Genomic DNA, 16114 nt, shown 5'->3' on the forward strand with positions numbered 1-16114 from the left:
TCAGGAGTAGATGGTGATGACTTCGCGGCCGCCGCCGCGGACCAGCATCACCCGGTCCAGGTGCTCGGTGAGGACCTCGAGGAACTCCATGTCTGAACGCGGGTCAAGGAGAAAGGCCGTCCCCCTCCCCCTGAATGGAGCTGGGCGCGCCCCTGTCCGAGGTGCTGATCCTAACGCAGGCCCGGCTCAGCTCTTGTCCCGGGGCCAGGGCCCAGGTCCGCTGACGTCCACCTCCCTCCTCCCTCCAATTTTAAGTCCAGGATACAGTTTTCGTCACCGTTGCGGTTGCGGGGAGGCCCAGGCATGTTGAGCAAAACAAGCTTGGCATCCCGGGATTTCTTCACAATGACCTCGTTCAGCCGCACGGCCGTGTGCATGCGCCGCACGTTGGACTGGTTCCTGCGGGAGGGAGGAGGGAGGAGGGAGGAGGGCGCGGTGAGCCTGAGGAGGGGTGAGTGGGCGCCAGGCGCACTGGGCCGCTGGGACCCAGTTCTTGCAAGCCAGGAACCACCAAACCCAGACCTCTCCAAAATGGGCTCTTCAGAGACCCCAGAGGTCAGGGGCATGAATCGAGGGGTCGTGACAGAGTGAGGAGAGTAGGGACTCTGGCCAACCCAGAAAAGAGAATAAAAAATTCTGAAGCACTTACAAGTTCTCCCACTCCCTTCAGGAAACACAAGAGAAGCAAAAGAGGAAGAAAAGAGAGGGGTCAGAAAAAGCAGGCGAGGCCAGGGACTTGAGCCACCGTCATCCACCCTGACTGCACACTGGTCCTGCTCTCCCAGACTCCCAGCCTGTCACCTTTCCATTGCCCGCACCTGGGAGTTCTGACCCTTAGCAATCAGGCCCGACCCCCAAGTACTCAGATGGAGAAACCAAGACAAGGTGTGGACTGGGTCTTCCAAGTGCCAGCCCAGGACCCATTCTGCACGTTTGGTCTGCCAAGGGGAGCAAAGACCCTGTAGGTTCACCCAAGATCCCAATCCTTAACCCCCAGACCCATACGGCTTCATGCTGAAGAAGTCCTTGATGCCCTCGGAGGAGACAGGACTGGGGCCCTTATTCTTCTCTGCCACAGACTTGTCCTTGGTCCAGGTGAGATGCACCTTCTCAGGATCTGCCTCCCCCTCCCCCTCGGGCTCCTCCCCTGGAGATGGTGAGCTGCTGGGGCAGCTGGGAGCACTCTGGTCATGGATCAGCTGCACCTGAGGGATGAACAAAGGGACAGCACATGATGCCTTTGGAGGCCAAAGTTCTGCTCCCACTGGCTGGGGCCAAACCACCCCAGCTGCCTACCTCCTCTTCTGGCTTCTCCTCACTGTCACCAGCCGTCTCTTCTGGGACATTGAGGCGGAGCCGAGTGTTCGCTGGATTCTTTCTCCGGATTGAGCCACGAGATTCATCCGTGATACTCTGGATCTAGGGAGCAACAAAAGTTGGTGCCAGCTCCGCTGTGAGTTACCACCCATGCCCTGCAAAAAGCTACCACCAGAGTTGATGTTCAGCTAGGGTGCACACTTTCAGGAACTGTACCAGTGTTAATCAGGAACTGTACCAGTGTTAAAATACTACTTCCATATACCAAATAGCTATTGCCCCACTGACCTGGCCACTCCAACTCCTCTCCACAGCCCCTATGGCCCACCATCCAGCAACTAAAGGGTTAACACCTGGCCCAGCAGGGCTCCACCTTAGCCCTGTGTTAGCACTCCAGTGTTGGCTCTGATTGGTCAGTGCACATGTTTAATTTTTACTATCACCCGTTAACATTCTTGGAAGGTCCATCCTTCCCAGCTCAAATGTGTACTCATCACTCATTCCACTGAGGATCCTTCAACCACTCTCTGAGAAATATATTATCTACACCTGGGAGACCCATCAACCATGGTCTGTCACCCTTATTTATAGGACCTGCCACCCATTCCCCAGGCAACTTGTCACTCACCTCTGAGAGCTTACCTGTCCCCAGCTCCCAGGTACCATCATTCGTTTCCCCAAGGATCCTACTCCCTGGGGTGGGGCTTTCATCCAAACTCCAAGGGACTAGTGGTCCCACATTACCCCCACCTAGGAGATCTCAACACCCACACGCCATAGGAGGCTCACCATCATTACCCCCTCAGGACCCATCCACCACACTCTAAATATCTGTCTGTTACTGCCTGAGGGGCTATCACATGACCCCTTGTCCCCCACACTGGCAGCTTATCCATCATCCATACATACTTAGGATCCACTACTCTCCCTTGGGCCCCAGAAGTCACATACAGAGGGGAAAGTCTGTGACCCATGCCACAGCCCCTCTGCATCCTGGCCAAAAGGCTTGGTGGGTGCAGCTGCAGTGTGGGGGGAGCCCAGTGACGGGAAGAACAAGGGCGATGAGTAATGCTCTGAGTGAAGTGTGCCAGCCCTGGGCCATCCCAAACCTATGCAGACCCAGAGCTGGCAGCAGCTGGAGGCTCTGTGAGCCCAGCCAGGGCCACCTCACCTCCCGCTCCCGCTCGTTCTTGGTTAAATGCATCTGTTTGAGGATCTGGGAACGCTGCTCCATCACCAAAGTCTTCTCGTAGGTGTAAGCCGAGATGTCGCTCTCATGCTGTGGGCAGGCAGGGTGGGGGCACAGGGGGGTGGAGGGGAAAAGCATGAGCTGTGAGCTCAGGTGCAAGGCCAAGGGAAGAGAGGCAGGCCCCCTTCCTTCTGCCAGCCTAGGGCTCCCCTATCCAATGACCTAGTTTCATCAACAGTTGTGGGAGGCAAGAATGATGCTCTCTGAAGGCAATGCAGCTCATTCCCTCCTCAGTCCAGCACAGGACCAGGCATGTGAATCGGTGAATGAATGAATGAGTGGATTAATTAATTACCCAGGTGAATGAAAGGGGGAAAGAAATAAAAAAGAAACAAAAGGATGAATGAAGCCCTGGCTCATTGGTTAGAGCATCAGCCTGCAGACCAAAGGGTCATGGGTTTGATTCCTGGTCAAGGGCAGGTTCCCTTGCATCTCAGAACCTCAGCACACATGTCCCCGATCAGGGCGTGTGCGGGAGGCAACCAATCAATGTGGCTCTCTCACATCGATGTTTCTCTCTCTCTCTCCTTCCCTCCCCCTTCCACTCTCTCTAGAAATCAACAGAAAAAGTATCTTCTGGGATGAATGAATACATACATGAATGGATGGGTGAGTGAATGAACACATTAATGAATATATGGGTGGGTTAATGAATGCACAGAAGGCTGGGTAGATGGATAAATAAACTGAGGAGATGGATAGATGAGAGGCCGTATTGTGTAATCCTAGAGTCAGCCTGCCTGGCTCTGCCACTTAGTGAGCATTGTTGGGCAAATTATGTAATGGTTCTGTGCCTTTACTCCCTAATCCATAAAATGGAAATGCTTATAAGTGTATCTATTTCTTTGGTTGCTATGAGAACTAATATATGTAAAGTACTTAGAACAGTGCCTCACATATCACGAGCACTATTAGACATGGCTATTCTTATAAAGAAGAGAGGGATGAATGGATGGATGGATGGATGGATGGATGGATGGATGGATGGATGGATGGATGGACGGACGGGCTCTTGGGTGAATATGTGAGAGGTTAAGAAGTGGATGGGGGGAAGGGATCCAGCATCGTAAGTTGATTGTTGCTGGGGTTGCCCTAACTGGTACTGGGGCCAGTGGGTAGGACTCCAAAACTTCAGGGGTGATTCCTGGGGACTCACCATCTCCACCACCTCGACCTCTGCAGTGATACGTAAATGGTACAGAAATGTGGTCAGGTCCTTCTTCATCTGGATGCTGTTGTCATCCATCTGGGCCACAGTGAAGATGCGCATCTTGCACTTCCGCCAGACCTGGAGGGATGAAGGGGACCCAGAAAGGTCCGGCCCAGAGGTAGGGAGGAGACCCAGGGCTGCAACCTAGAGAGGACCTTGTCCCTCACCCTTCCCACCCGCTTTGCCACACATCCATGCAGACCCCAGTCCTCTGTCTCAGCCGCCGCTCCCTACAAACACCCCTCCGCTTAGGCGAGGGTCCCCCACTAAAGTATCGCTTGCTTGGGTGAAGCACTGCCCGCGTTTACAATGCAAGGACCACTGCAAGGGAGAGGTCAGCTCCCAACATCTCAGACGGAAGGCGGGGTCCTCGTTCTTTCCCAGGAGCGCGCCTGGAGGCTGCCGGGCCTCGCCCCGCCCCGGGCGCGCACCTTGTGGTGCCGCAGCAGGAAGGGCAGCAGCATGAGCATGCCCCCGTCGTGCACGATCCACCAGACGTCGATGCTGCCCTCGGAGAAGCGCTCGGGGTTCCCCGGGAACATGGAAACGTTCTTGGTGACCAGCAGGGCCAGGTGAGCCGCAGTGGTTTCCCGGACCAGCTCTGGGGAAGGCGAAGGAGAGGGCCAGATGGGAAAACAGCCACCCCGGTCCCCTCCTGCCCCCGGCAGCAGCCACAGGGGCTCCCAGCACCCAGCACCCCGCCCCACCTTGGCCTTGGGCTGAGGAGTCAGAAAACCATCAACTACCCGGGCCTCATCGCTTATTTGCTGTTCGAATTTGGGAAAGCCTTTCAGCCTCTCTGGGCCTCAGTGTCCCCACCTGCCCTTTCTGATTAGTAAGAACTCCACCACGCATGGCCTCAGTCCCCCCAGCCACCTTGCAGAACTACGATCTAACTATCAAGGACACAGAACAGCTTGGTGTTAACAGTGCAGCCTCTTGGTTTACCAGCTGTGTGACCTGGAGCAAACGCCTTAATCCCTCTGTGCCTCAGTTTCACACCCAAAAAATGGAGACAGCGGTGCTTAGCCCTCACAGGACTGCTGAGAAAAACAGACTTCGAGAAAGCCTCAACTTGTCAGGCACACAGAGCACAGTCTATAAATGTTAGTTATTATATTACTACCAAGGACTCATGCTCAGAGAGGGTGAGTCACTTGTGAACAATCACACAGGTGAGAAGGACCAGGGGTGAGACTTAGACCTGGGCTTCTGTGGCTTCAAAGCTGTAGCTCTTACCACTGCGCTGCACTGTCTTTCTCCCAGGGCTGTGAGCCCTGCAGGAATCAAGACTGAGTTCCCCGCAGGGGAGGCACCTGGCACATTGCCAGCTTTGAACACTGTCACCTGCATACGCAGAACCCACATTTGTTATGCCTGGAAAACCACCCTGGGTCCAAGGAAGGAGAGAGAACCCACAGCCTTCCACCAACCCACCACTGCTTTACCGATGAAGTTCCTCCACGTCTGATGATCTTCCTTCTGCCGCCAGTTGCGGGGCCAGCCCACGAGCACAGTGTTGTGCTGCAGCCCCCCGAGGCCCCCGGACTGAATTAGATGGGACACGCCATCACGCAGGTTGGAGGAAATCACTACCTGGCAGAAGCCTTTCACTTTCTCTGCCTCCATCAGACGCCGGATGGACTGGGGGCGGAGAGGGGACATCAGATAGGAACCAACCTCGGGCCTCCCTGGCCCCGCCTGGCTCCTGGCAGCCTCCCTTCCTCCATGGTCCCGATCTTCCTGAGGCTCAGCTCTGGGCATGTCCGCCTCTGGTGGCATTGTGCGTGGTTCTCCATCACCTATGGCCTCCACTCCTTGTTGATCAATCAAAGCTCTTCATGATGGAACCCCCCACCCCCCACCCCCCAGCCATTGCTCATACAGTCCCCCTGCAAGCTCTCCCACCCAGATCCCCTCCCCACTGCCCGGCCCAAGTCAACTGTCACTTTCTTCAGATACCACCCCCCACCCAGACCAGAGTGAAACTGGGCTACTCTGCGCAGACAATTTGTTCAACAATTTTTAAAAGTTACCATAAGGACATGCAGCTTAAATGCACATTTAATCTGCACTGTGAAGAAAGTTTTATTACTCTCATTTCACAGATGAGGAAGTTGAGGCTTAGAGACACTAAGACTTGCTTTAGGCCACAGAGCTACCAGATGCTATCATAGGGGTTCAGCTCCAGGGTCTGACCTCATCTCCCACACTCTTACCACCACCCCGATGTCAAACAGAGAGGCTTCAGTTCCTAACCCTGCCACCTCCTGCTGTGTGACCTTGGGTAAATCGCCTAACCTCTATGCGCCTCAGTTTTCTCATCTGTCAAATGGGGATCATGACAGCTACCTCATTTAGGAATAAGGAGAATGGCATGACATGCCGTGTGTATACTGCCTGACAGATGCCTCAGCATTTTCTGTTACTCTTGTTATTAACTCTAGCATAGCACCTATTAACATCAGGCGGGGTGAGCGCTTTCTGTAAATGTTCCATCGTCCCCAGCAGCCTTTGACCACCTTGAGGGCCGGGGTTGGTCTTATACATCTCCATCTCCCCCGTGCCTAGCCCAGGGCCTAGCACAGCACATTCACAGCCACTGTGCACTGAATAAAACTGACCAGTGGAGGCCTCCAGCCCTGGGCCCTGACAGATCCGTGTGAACAGCCCAGTGAGGCAGAAACAGCAGCTGCCACAGACACCGGGGTGCCCCGCCCCAGCTCACCTGGCCTCCTGGCTCCCTTTGCTCTCTCCACAACTGGTCACAGCCCAAGGGGAGAGAGGCCCGAATCACAAACAGAACTGACTTCCTCTGCTGCCCACCAGGTTCCAACACCTGTTGGTGCCTCTTAATGCCCACACTGGCCCTGTACGCTCCTCCGTGGGCACAGGCCAGTGGATGGGGGCAAGAGTAAGTAGCATGGGGCCAGGGACCCGGGTTCAATTCCTGACTGTGCTTCCAGCCAGCTTTGTGACTTTCAACAAGTCGCTTTCCCTTTTTGCACCAGTTCCTTCCTGTTCCATATGTGGATACTCACCCGGCTGACTCCACTCAGTGAGGGGATAGAAAGAATCTATGGATGTGAAAACACTTGGAAAGGTTTAACTTAGGCAGGAAGGAGTCTGAGTAGGAGTCAAGCAGTTCTAATTTGAGTCTCTGTTTTCTGTCTTTAGATCAGTGATCTGATTTCTCTATGCCTTGGTTTCCTTATCCATAAAATGGGCCCTTCTGGCTCAGATGATCTTTGGTTCTGTGAGTTGGATTCTAAGGAACTCACTCCCTGAGCCCTTAGACCCCTCTTCTAAGGGAGAGGACAGCAAAGGCTGAGCCCCCACGGATCCCAAAGGTGGAAGGAAGGAAAGTGTGAAGGGTAAGGGCTCTCTTCCTGAATGCCCTGTCCTTCCTCCCTCCCCACCAGGACCTCCGCTCACCTCTTCTGCCCGCTGGGCCTGGGGATGATTGTCCAAAAATGTGCCTTCAAGGACAGAGCCCACAATGGTCAGGCCTTTCCCTGCCTTCAGCTGGGAGGTCAACGAGAGCAGCTGTGGGTGTACCACATTCTGGTCTTGGTCCACACGCACCAGCACCAGCAGCTGTGGCCTGAAGAGGGTGGAAGGTCACGTGATCCATCCACCACCCACCTCATCACCACCCACCTTACACCCACCCACCTATACACCATACGCCAGTGAGTTCACTAACCATCTGTCCTCTACACCCCCATCCACCTATATCTCCACCACCCATCCATCCACCTACACATCCATCCATGCATTTCCTTGAATATCACCCCATCTAACCATCTACCCACCCATCCATACATCCACTTACCCACCTACCCCTTTATTTTATCTTTCAGTCATCCACTTACATCCAAATTCATTTCCCTACGCACGCATTATTCACTGAATTACCCACACAACCTCCCACCACCCATTCACAAGTCTGCACACCCACCGCCCTCCCACGTGTATATACCCCTAGCGATCCACCCATCTCTTTCTCCACTCGTTTCCTTTAGCCGGCTCCTCCATCCAACCAGCCATCAATTTAATAGCATTCTCTAAGCGCCTCCTCGGGACCAGGCCCTGTGCTAAGCAGTTGAGAATTCAGACAAATGAGGCAAAGGCTGGTCTGTGGAAGCCCCAGTTTAGTAGACATCGTGGAGGGCAGGCCAGCGGTGCCCGGGGCATAGTTCAGAGCTCCGGGCTCTGCTCTGGGGCAGCGAACCCGCAAGTGGATGAGGGGTGGGGTTTGCGGTGAGGTAGGGTAGAAAGCACCGTGGGCTGAGAGGCGGGGGCCAGAGGCAGAGGCCAAGGCGCTGGCTCCGGTTCTGCCTTCTGTCACCTCTGAGCCTCTCTCGGGTCCCTGACTTTCACGTGAACAAAATGAAGGGATTGTTATGAACCTAGAGGTTCCTAAAAGGCCCCGTAACTCTCACAGTGGGCGATTCCCCCTCTCCCAGAGCATGATGCTGTTCATCTGTCTCTGTGTGTGCCTTCTCCATGAACTGTGGGCTCACTACGTCCCCAGACACCAGAAGAGGGCTTGGCACATTACATGCATTCATACATGTTTTAAAAATAAATAATGGAATAAGTGAATGGATGAATAAATGGTCAGGAGGCTGGCATGGGAGTAGGTTTTAGAGAACAAATGTCTGGAACTCGGCCCAGCCTCGGTGCCCTAGGTGGGAAGGTTTCAGACAAGGGGGTGCTGGGAGGAGATGGTGCTGGGGAGGAGAGGGTGCTGGGGGGGAGAGGGAGCTGGGGGGAGAGGGTGCTGGGGGGAGAGGATGCTGGGGGGAGAGGGAGCTGAGGAGGAGAGGGCGCTGGGGAGAAGTCAAGAACACACTGTCACACCGTCATCGTCGGTGAGAACACCACTCAGCAGAACAAAGCAGGAGAGGCAGGTCAGAGCCTGCTCCCTTCCTCTCCCTCCCTTGAACCTTCACGCATGTGCTCCCGCTCCTCACCTCCAGTTCTTGGTGTGCGGGGGCCCTTCCTCCAGGCGCAAGAGCGCATAGCGAGCCGCGCTGAGAGACAGGCCTCGGATCCCATCGCCCCACTCCTTCTCCGCCCTGCAGGCCAGGAAGGAGGATCGTCAGAGGACAGAAAGCCACAGTGTCAGAGAGGACGGTCCACACTGAAGTGGCAGGCCCCCAGGGCAGAGCCATCTATCTCAGGCTCAGAAAGGACATGCATGTCGCTCCTGCCACCTCCATTTCTCAAAGCTTCAGCCCTTCCTTCTGCTCTTGTCCCCCATGTCCCAATCCCACCCCATGTCACCCCTCCTCCACCCTCAGCCCACTTCCTGCCCCGTCCCTGCCCCAGCACCAGCACCCCTTGCTCTGCCTCACCCCCTCATCCCTCAGCCTCTAGCCCTCCCCTCCTCCTGCGCTTACCCACGGTACTCGATATACTTGTAGATGAGCCCGGCGATGAGCATGGCCACCAGGGCGTAATACCAGGAGCAGATGAACATGAGGGCCAGGCAGAGGCTCATGCCCAGGAAGGAGAGCGTCCTAGACAAGGGGAGGGAGACCCGGCCTCTGAGCCCTGGGGGATTATCACTGGCACAAGGCTCAAAGAGCAAGACTTAGATGGGGCAGGACCTGGGCATGACCTGGAGATTAAGACCAGGTTTAAAGGAACTCACACCATCATCACCACCACAGGGATATAGGACCTTCTGAATGAATGAGCAGCCACAGACAGGCCACCACCCCACGCCCCACTCAACTCCTGCGTCATTGGCCCTCCCTGTCCCAGTGCCTGAGACTCTGCCAGACCACCTCACCAGACAGGCTCTGAGGCAGGGTTCTCTGGGGAAGAGTTGGAGACAGGATCTCCCAGGAAGAGGTAACCGGCAAAGCAGGAGCACTGAGATAGGAACCAGGCAGCCTGGGTCCCAGTCCAGATACGCCATAGCCTTGCTGAGAGGCCTTTGACCAGTCCCTGCCCCTGTTTAAGCCTCTGTTTCCTTTTTATAGAAGAAGCCTGCTCATTCCTGCCCTGTCTGTCTCACTGGCCTTTTGTAAGGAGGAAGGGCCTTAAAATAAAATAATCAGAAGGACCTCGGACTGCTCATAATGAGTATCTTCTGTGCAGCAAGCACTGTGGAGGTGGGAACAGTTGTCATCCCATTTCACAGCTAAGGAAACTGAGGTTTCCTCATCCAGGTGGCAAGCTGGTAAGCATTATGCACAGGGAGGGGTTATAGCTGAGACCACTTATGACTATGTTCTATTATTATTTGTGATGATAAGGAAACCCTCTCTAGGACCTTTCTCATACTAGTTGGGCTACAAAAGCTGGAGTTTGGGATCCTTAGACCTGGAGGGGAGGGGCTAGGGTGAGGTGGGCATTGGGGTAGAGATGAGAAGAGGGCTCTGTGGGGTGGGGAAGGGGAACGGGGCACCCACCAGTGGTAATATCGAAAGCGTGGCCTCCAGTTGGGCGTCCTCAGCAGCGTCTGTACTGCACAGGCCAGGTTCACGAACATATAACACATCAGGAAGAACCTAGAACAGAGAAAGGCCAGGGAGAGACAGATTCAAGGAGAGGCAGAAACAGAAAGAGAAACAGAAGGAAGGAATGGGAGGAAGGGGGAAAGAAATTGGGGAGGTATCCAAATCACATTCTGGTGTTTAGAAAGGGGTTCAAAGGCCAAATCCCCTCACATCACACCCTGCCGCATGCGGGGATAAATCTCTATATAACAAAAGACGGTTTCTATGACAGTGGGGGAAACTCCTGGGGTTGTTAAGGTGTCTAGGTGGGCTGTCCAGGGTCACAGCTGCTGGATCCGGGTAGAGAGACCCCAGAGCTGGTGGGGAGGGCAAGAAGCCAGCACGCACATAGAGAGGATGGGGGCGACCTCATCCAGGGACGCAATGAGGATGCCAATCTCGCAGATGCAGGCAGTCAGGAGCAAGGCCCATGTTGGCTCTCCATTGGCTTTGCCGTGGCCAAAGACCTGAGGACAGAGCAACTGTCATGGGAGCCTGAGACCTTAAGGACTCCTTGCGTCTCCTCCAGTCTTGGGGACCAGTGCAGTAGAGGCAGGAGCCCCTAGTGAATGAGGAGGTAGGGAGAGGACGCTGTATTTCTCATCTTTTAGTGGTACCCAAGGGGATACCAGGTTTTTGTTGTATCTCACCCACACTGACATTGGTACCCAAGTGCAATAAAGTTCAAATGCTCCCTTAAGGGAAAAAGGGGGACAGATGGGAGAGGAACTACAGGAGGCCAGCAAGAGGCCATGACTGTATGTGCCATAAATATTTTTTTTAGCATCATGGAGAGAGATGTCCCTTTCTTGCCCTTTGGCTGCCTCCGTGAGTCCCTGCGTGATCACTAGGCCAAAGGAGGGCCATTTATTTTCCCCCAAGAGCACACAACTCTGCCCAAAAAGATGGCATTGACCATGGGCCAAATCCCAAATAAGGTACAACCATTCTTCTTAGTGGCAGCACCGAGAGGGAGGGCCCCAGAAGGCAGTTCAAGGCTTGCTGTGGCCCTGGCTCACCATGTAGCCTCCCTGGGCAGGGGTCTGACTGGCTGGTGTAGGGAGTGGGCTGTTCTCCCCACACTCCGCCCCCACTCACCTGCAGGAAGGGTACTATGCCATCCCGGGAGATGGCCTGCAGCAGGCGTGGGGCCCCTGTGAGGCTCTGCAGCCCAGCCCCACAGGTGGAGAAAAAGGATCCGATGACGATCACCCAGGGGGATGGCCAGGCCAGTGTGCCCACCACCAGGTTGCCATTCACAGCTTCACCAAACCTGGAATGAAGTAGTCAAGGGGCAGGAGATGCTGGGAGAGCGATGCCACCTGGATTCCCAGGGCAGGTCCCCTACACTAACTTCAGAACCAGCTCTGTTCCCAACACAGAGTTGGGCTCTGTAGGGGCAAAGGGAGCCACAAAGCCCCGGATGTCCTGGGCACTTTCTGTCTGCATGACCTTGGGCAAATCACTTAACCTCTCGTTGCCTACTTCCCTTGCCTGTAAGACAAGAATCATGATAGCCCGGCTGGGCATGGCCCAGTGGTTGAGCATCAACCTAGGATCCAGGTGATCAGGTGTTCGATTCCCGGTCAGTGCTCATGCCCGGTTTCAGGCTTGATCAATGACTTTCTCGTCATTGATGTTTCTATCTCTCTCTCTCCCCCTCCTTTCCTCTCTCTGAAATCAATAAATATAAATTTTTTTTAATTAAAAAAAAAACAAAACAAGAATCATGATAAACCCATCTCATACAACAGGCGAGAGGATTAAGGGAGATAACACATGTAAAATGCTCAGCACAGTGCCTGCAATGTGGTAGTTTTGTGTTATCCTGGGCAAATCTCTCAACCTGTTAGAACCTCAGTATCTCCATCTGAAAAATGGGGGTTTTACACTCATCATTTGGTGATAGTATGTGATCTGAGAATCAAAGAAACACATTTTTGAAAAATTACATTGTCTAAAAATGGAAGATGCTGCCTCGGTAGGTAGCACCCTGTCCCTGAAGTGTGCAAGCAGAGGTGTGCTCAGATGGGCCGCTGCTGAAGGACCTCAAGGATCAGCTGATGGGTTATACTGGATGACCTGCTGTATCCCTCGCAATCTTGTGGGAGGATTCCGATTAAATAAAATGAGATAAGTGGAGGTTAAGTTGCCCTAAATTCTAATAGGTGTAATATATGCAAACTGTCCATCTGGCCGGGTCACTCCTCTGCTTAAAACCCTTCAGAGTTTCCCCATTTTTTTTTTGTAAAATAAGGCTCCAACTTACTGGTACCAAAAACCAGGCCTCTGGAACTGTTCCAGCCTAAGTCTCCAGCCTCATGTCCCCCATTCCCCACCCTACAGAAGCCAGGATGGAAATGCAGAAACCAGCTTCTGGGATAAGATCTCTACTTGCCCTCCTGGTGGGTATGCACGCACTCTTCAAAAGGGTGTGCTCCCAAAGCTCTAACTGCTCACAGCAACAGGCAGCCGCGTGTGCAAACACGCACGCGCACACACACAGCTGTTTCTCTCCTCCACCTTTATTCGTGCTGATCCCACTGCCTGGGATGCCCTCCCCCCGCCCCCCCCCCCCCCCCCCAGCCACCTAAGCAATCTCACCCAGCATTTAACGTGGGAAGGATAAATGGGAAAATGTGTATAAGGCATTTCCAGCATCACCTCCTCCTCCCCGCCCTCTGAGGACTAGATCGCAGCCTCCAGAGCCCATGTGCTTTATTTTATCACCACCCCTACTGCTCTGCATCCCAAGTTGGTTGAAAAGTACAGTTTCCATCCCCAAAGAGCCCCTTCAGGGCAAAAATCATGGGTTATTTATCTTTGTCACCCCCAAAACCCTGGACAGTGACCAACACATAAACATCCAGGAAACATTAAATGAATTAATAGGTTTTAAAGGAAAAGAAAAGTGTCATTATCCTAAAGGAAATGAGACACCATTCAAGCTTCTTGAGCTGGAGTGACATGAGAAAGATAAAATATAGTGTAAGAAACAGAAGTGGCCAGCAATTTTCCTTGACCTCCCTCCCACAGGCCCCTTGCACAAGTTCAGCACCCCTGAAAGTCCTATTTCCCAGAATTTGGCTCCCTATGCCCACCCCCCAGAACAGGATCAGCCCTGATTCCCTTACTTACTTGTCCCGAAGGACGACCCCCTCAATGCAGGCCCCAAACAGAATAACGGAGCTGATGTCTGCAGCAGAGAATGAAGGAGAATTCCCAGTGCGGTGTCCCCCTTCATCACTACCCCTCCTGAGCCAGCGGGAGAAGCAGCAGCTGCCCACTCTCTAGCCCACCCTGCCCATGGTGGTCCCAGTCCAGGAGCACAGGATACAGACAGCAGAGGTGGTGGCAATGGCCAGGATGGTGCCAGTAGGAATTGACTTCTGGGCATCCCGCAGGTCCCCGGAGCGATTAGAACCAGCCATGATCCCTGTGAACAGAGCAGGTAGGACAGGAGCCACAGAAGACCAGACAGACTGGGAAGAAAATACCCCAGCCTCGGAGTCAGGAAGCCTAGGATCAGGTCTTGGTTTATGGATTTGTGTGAGGACTTGGACAGTGTACTTGGCTTTTCCTGGTCTTAATTCCCTCATCTATCCAATGGAGACTGAGTTGTGGCTTCTGCCTATGTGATGGGATTTTTGGACTAAGAAATTCCCCCACGTTATCACTGACTGTCTCCTATACATCCATTCCCAGGCACAGTCCTCCCTCTCTGAGCTCCCCTTCACCTGTGACCGAGGGGAAGTAGATGCCAACCAGCAGAGTGAAGTAGGAGGTCATATCGCTGAATACATAGGGATGATCCATGTCGACAAGGGTGCCATCAGGCAGGCCCACTGAGGGCACCCCATGCTTCTCCACAATCACCCCCTTGGTCAGGTAGGAGCTCCAGAGGTTCTCTGTGGGGGAGACAGGATGCTCAGGAAAGAAGAGAAGTCAAAGAGTCACAGCTCTGGGGCCAGGATGTGAGCACAAAGGAGGGTCAAGGTCAACCACCTTTCACTCCCCATGGGCCTTGGCTCTGTTTTATTTCTACTGACATTTCCTAAGCTCCTGCTTTGGACCAGGCCACATGCAGGGGCTTTGCACATGAATCAGATTCGGTCCTTGCTCTCAAATAGCCCAGTCTATGGGGCAAAAAGACACACCTATCTCAGACTGGCTCAATATCCCAAACCGATCTCACACTCACCCATCCCAAACCAGCTCCTTTCCTGGATCCTTTAGCTAAGTAAATGGCACTAGCATCAATTCAGACACCTTGGCATTGCCCTCAACTGCTCTTTCTCCCCATCTCCATTTCAAACCCATCTCCAACTCCTGTCCATTACTCCTCCTAAATATTTCTCAAATATATCCCTTCTCTCCTTTCCAGCATTCTTCCACTTTGGCACTACTGACATTTGGGGCCAGGTAATTCTTGGTTGCGGAGGCTGTCCTATAGCATGTAGAATGTTTGTCAACATCCTGTGCTCTACACACTAGATGCCAATAATAAGCCTCCAGCTGTGACAACCAGAACTGTCTCCAGACATTGCCACATGTCTCCCTGGTGGGCTGAACTGCCTTGTGGAGAACCACTGCTCCATTCCACTGACATCACTACATCACTCTAGGTCATAAAACCATCCTCTCTCACCTGGACTCAGTGTAGCCTCCTCTTGGACTCCCTGCCTCTGTTATCTCCCCATTTTAGCCCATCCACATTAGCAGCCAGAGTGAACCTTCAGAAATCACAAGCTGGCCATGACCCTCATTCAAAACCATTTGGTGGTTCTTCATTGCCCTCAGGACATAGTCCAAACTCTTCAACATGGCTTCCAAGACCTGCCACCATCTGGCCCATGCTGGCCTCTCCAACATAATTTTTTACCCTTCCTTCTTTTTTACTTTATGCCCCAGACATTCCAAATTACTCGTGGTTCTAAGGATACAACATGCACTTCTGTGTCTGCACACTTTTAGGCAAGTTGTTCTTCTGCTTATGATTCCTTTATTCCCTGAATATCACTGAAAATCTCTTATTTGTCCTCCAAAAGCTTTCTCAGATGAGTCCAGAAAGCCTTGTCTCACCACCTTATACACACAACCACTCCCTCTCCTGGGATATCTCTTCTATGCCTATTTGCTAATACATCTGTGTCTGCCATTAGACTCCTTGAGGACAAGGCCTGTGACTTATTTATGTTGCACTCCTGGTGCCTAGCACAGTGCCTAGCACAGTAGGTATTTGGCTTTCTTTCCTATTAGGTGATGAGATACTCAAAGGCTTCCTTTCATGTCTACACCTCCATGGTCCCAAGAACAGAACATGACCCAGAGTAGGTGATCAATGAAAACTGATTGAATTTAACTGAATCCCAAGTAGAGTCCCTTAATCCTAACTTTTTAACCCACAAGTCCTGCAGCATTCCCTGGACACAAGCCTTCTTCCCTCCCTCAAACCTTTAATGAGGCCACTGGCAGCGCCAGGAATGCCCTGGATCTCCGTGACGTTGTTTTGGGTGAAGTACTCATCACAGGTGGCATTGAGAAAGCGAGAGGAACAGAAAAGGCCCCAGAGCTGTGTGGTCACCGTCTCATTTCCTTCCCAAGCCAGCTTGGCACAGACATCAAAGCCATGGCGAGATAGTGTGCGGTTCCCCAGGAGGCAGATCCTAGGGAGAGAAACAAGGGAAGAAGATGGGGAGGGACATAACCTTGCTCCGGCTTCATAGGAGAATCACCAGGGGAGCCCCAGAAAACACAGACGCCGGGGCCGCATATCCAGAAATTCTGATTTAATTGGGATGGAGCCCAGAATCAGCTCTCCCC

General features: G+C 53.2%; 1 protein-coding gene across 2 annotated transcripts in view; it reads right to left on the reverse strand.

Annotated features, from left to right (window-relative positions):
* The window catches only part of SLC12A5 (solute carrier family 12 member 5), a 35363-nt gene continuing 19249 nt past the window's right edge, over positions 1 to 16114 (reverse strand). For both annotated transcript variants that reach the window (XM_016204820.2, XM_016204821.2), the window contains exons 8-26: positions 15746 to 15957; positions 14029 to 14199; positions 13629 to 13727; positions 13430 to 13487; positions 11390 to 11564; positions 10640 to 10758; positions 10205 to 10303; positions 9185 to 9304; positions 8756 to 8860; positions 7212 to 7380; positions 5225 to 5420; positions 4208 to 4377; positions 3723 to 3854; positions 2489 to 2596; positions 1297 to 1419; positions 1006 to 1205; positions 650 to 664; positions 266 to 399; positions 1 to 92 (exon numbers count right to left, since the gene is read on the reverse strand). In XM_016204820.2, coding sequence (XP_016060306.2) covers positions 1 to 92; positions 266 to 399; positions 650 to 664; positions 1006 to 1205; positions 1297 to 1419; positions 2489 to 2596; positions 3723 to 3854; positions 4208 to 4377; positions 5225 to 5420; positions 7212 to 7380; positions 8756 to 8860; positions 9185 to 9304; positions 10205 to 10303; positions 10640 to 10758; positions 11390 to 11564; positions 13430 to 13487; positions 13629 to 13727; positions 14029 to 14199; positions 15746 to 15957 — 2497 coding nt within the window. The remainder of the gene's footprint in view (positions 93 to 265; positions 400 to 649; positions 665 to 1005; positions 1206 to 1296; positions 1420 to 2488; positions 2597 to 3722; positions 3855 to 4207; positions 4378 to 5224; positions 5421 to 7211; positions 7381 to 8755; positions 8861 to 9184; positions 9305 to 10204; positions 10304 to 10639; positions 10759 to 11389; positions 11565 to 13429; positions 13488 to 13628; positions 13728 to 14028; positions 14200 to 15745; positions 15958 to 16114) is intronic.

The sequence above is a fragment of the Miniopterus natalensis genome, chromosome 7 (genome assembly GCF_054644295.1).
Source record: "Miniopterus natalensis isolate mMinNat1 chromosome 7, mMinNat1.hap1, whole genome shotgun sequence".
Taxonomy (NCBI): Eukaryota; Metazoa; Chordata; class Mammalia; order Chiroptera; family Miniopteridae; genus Miniopterus; species Miniopterus natalensis.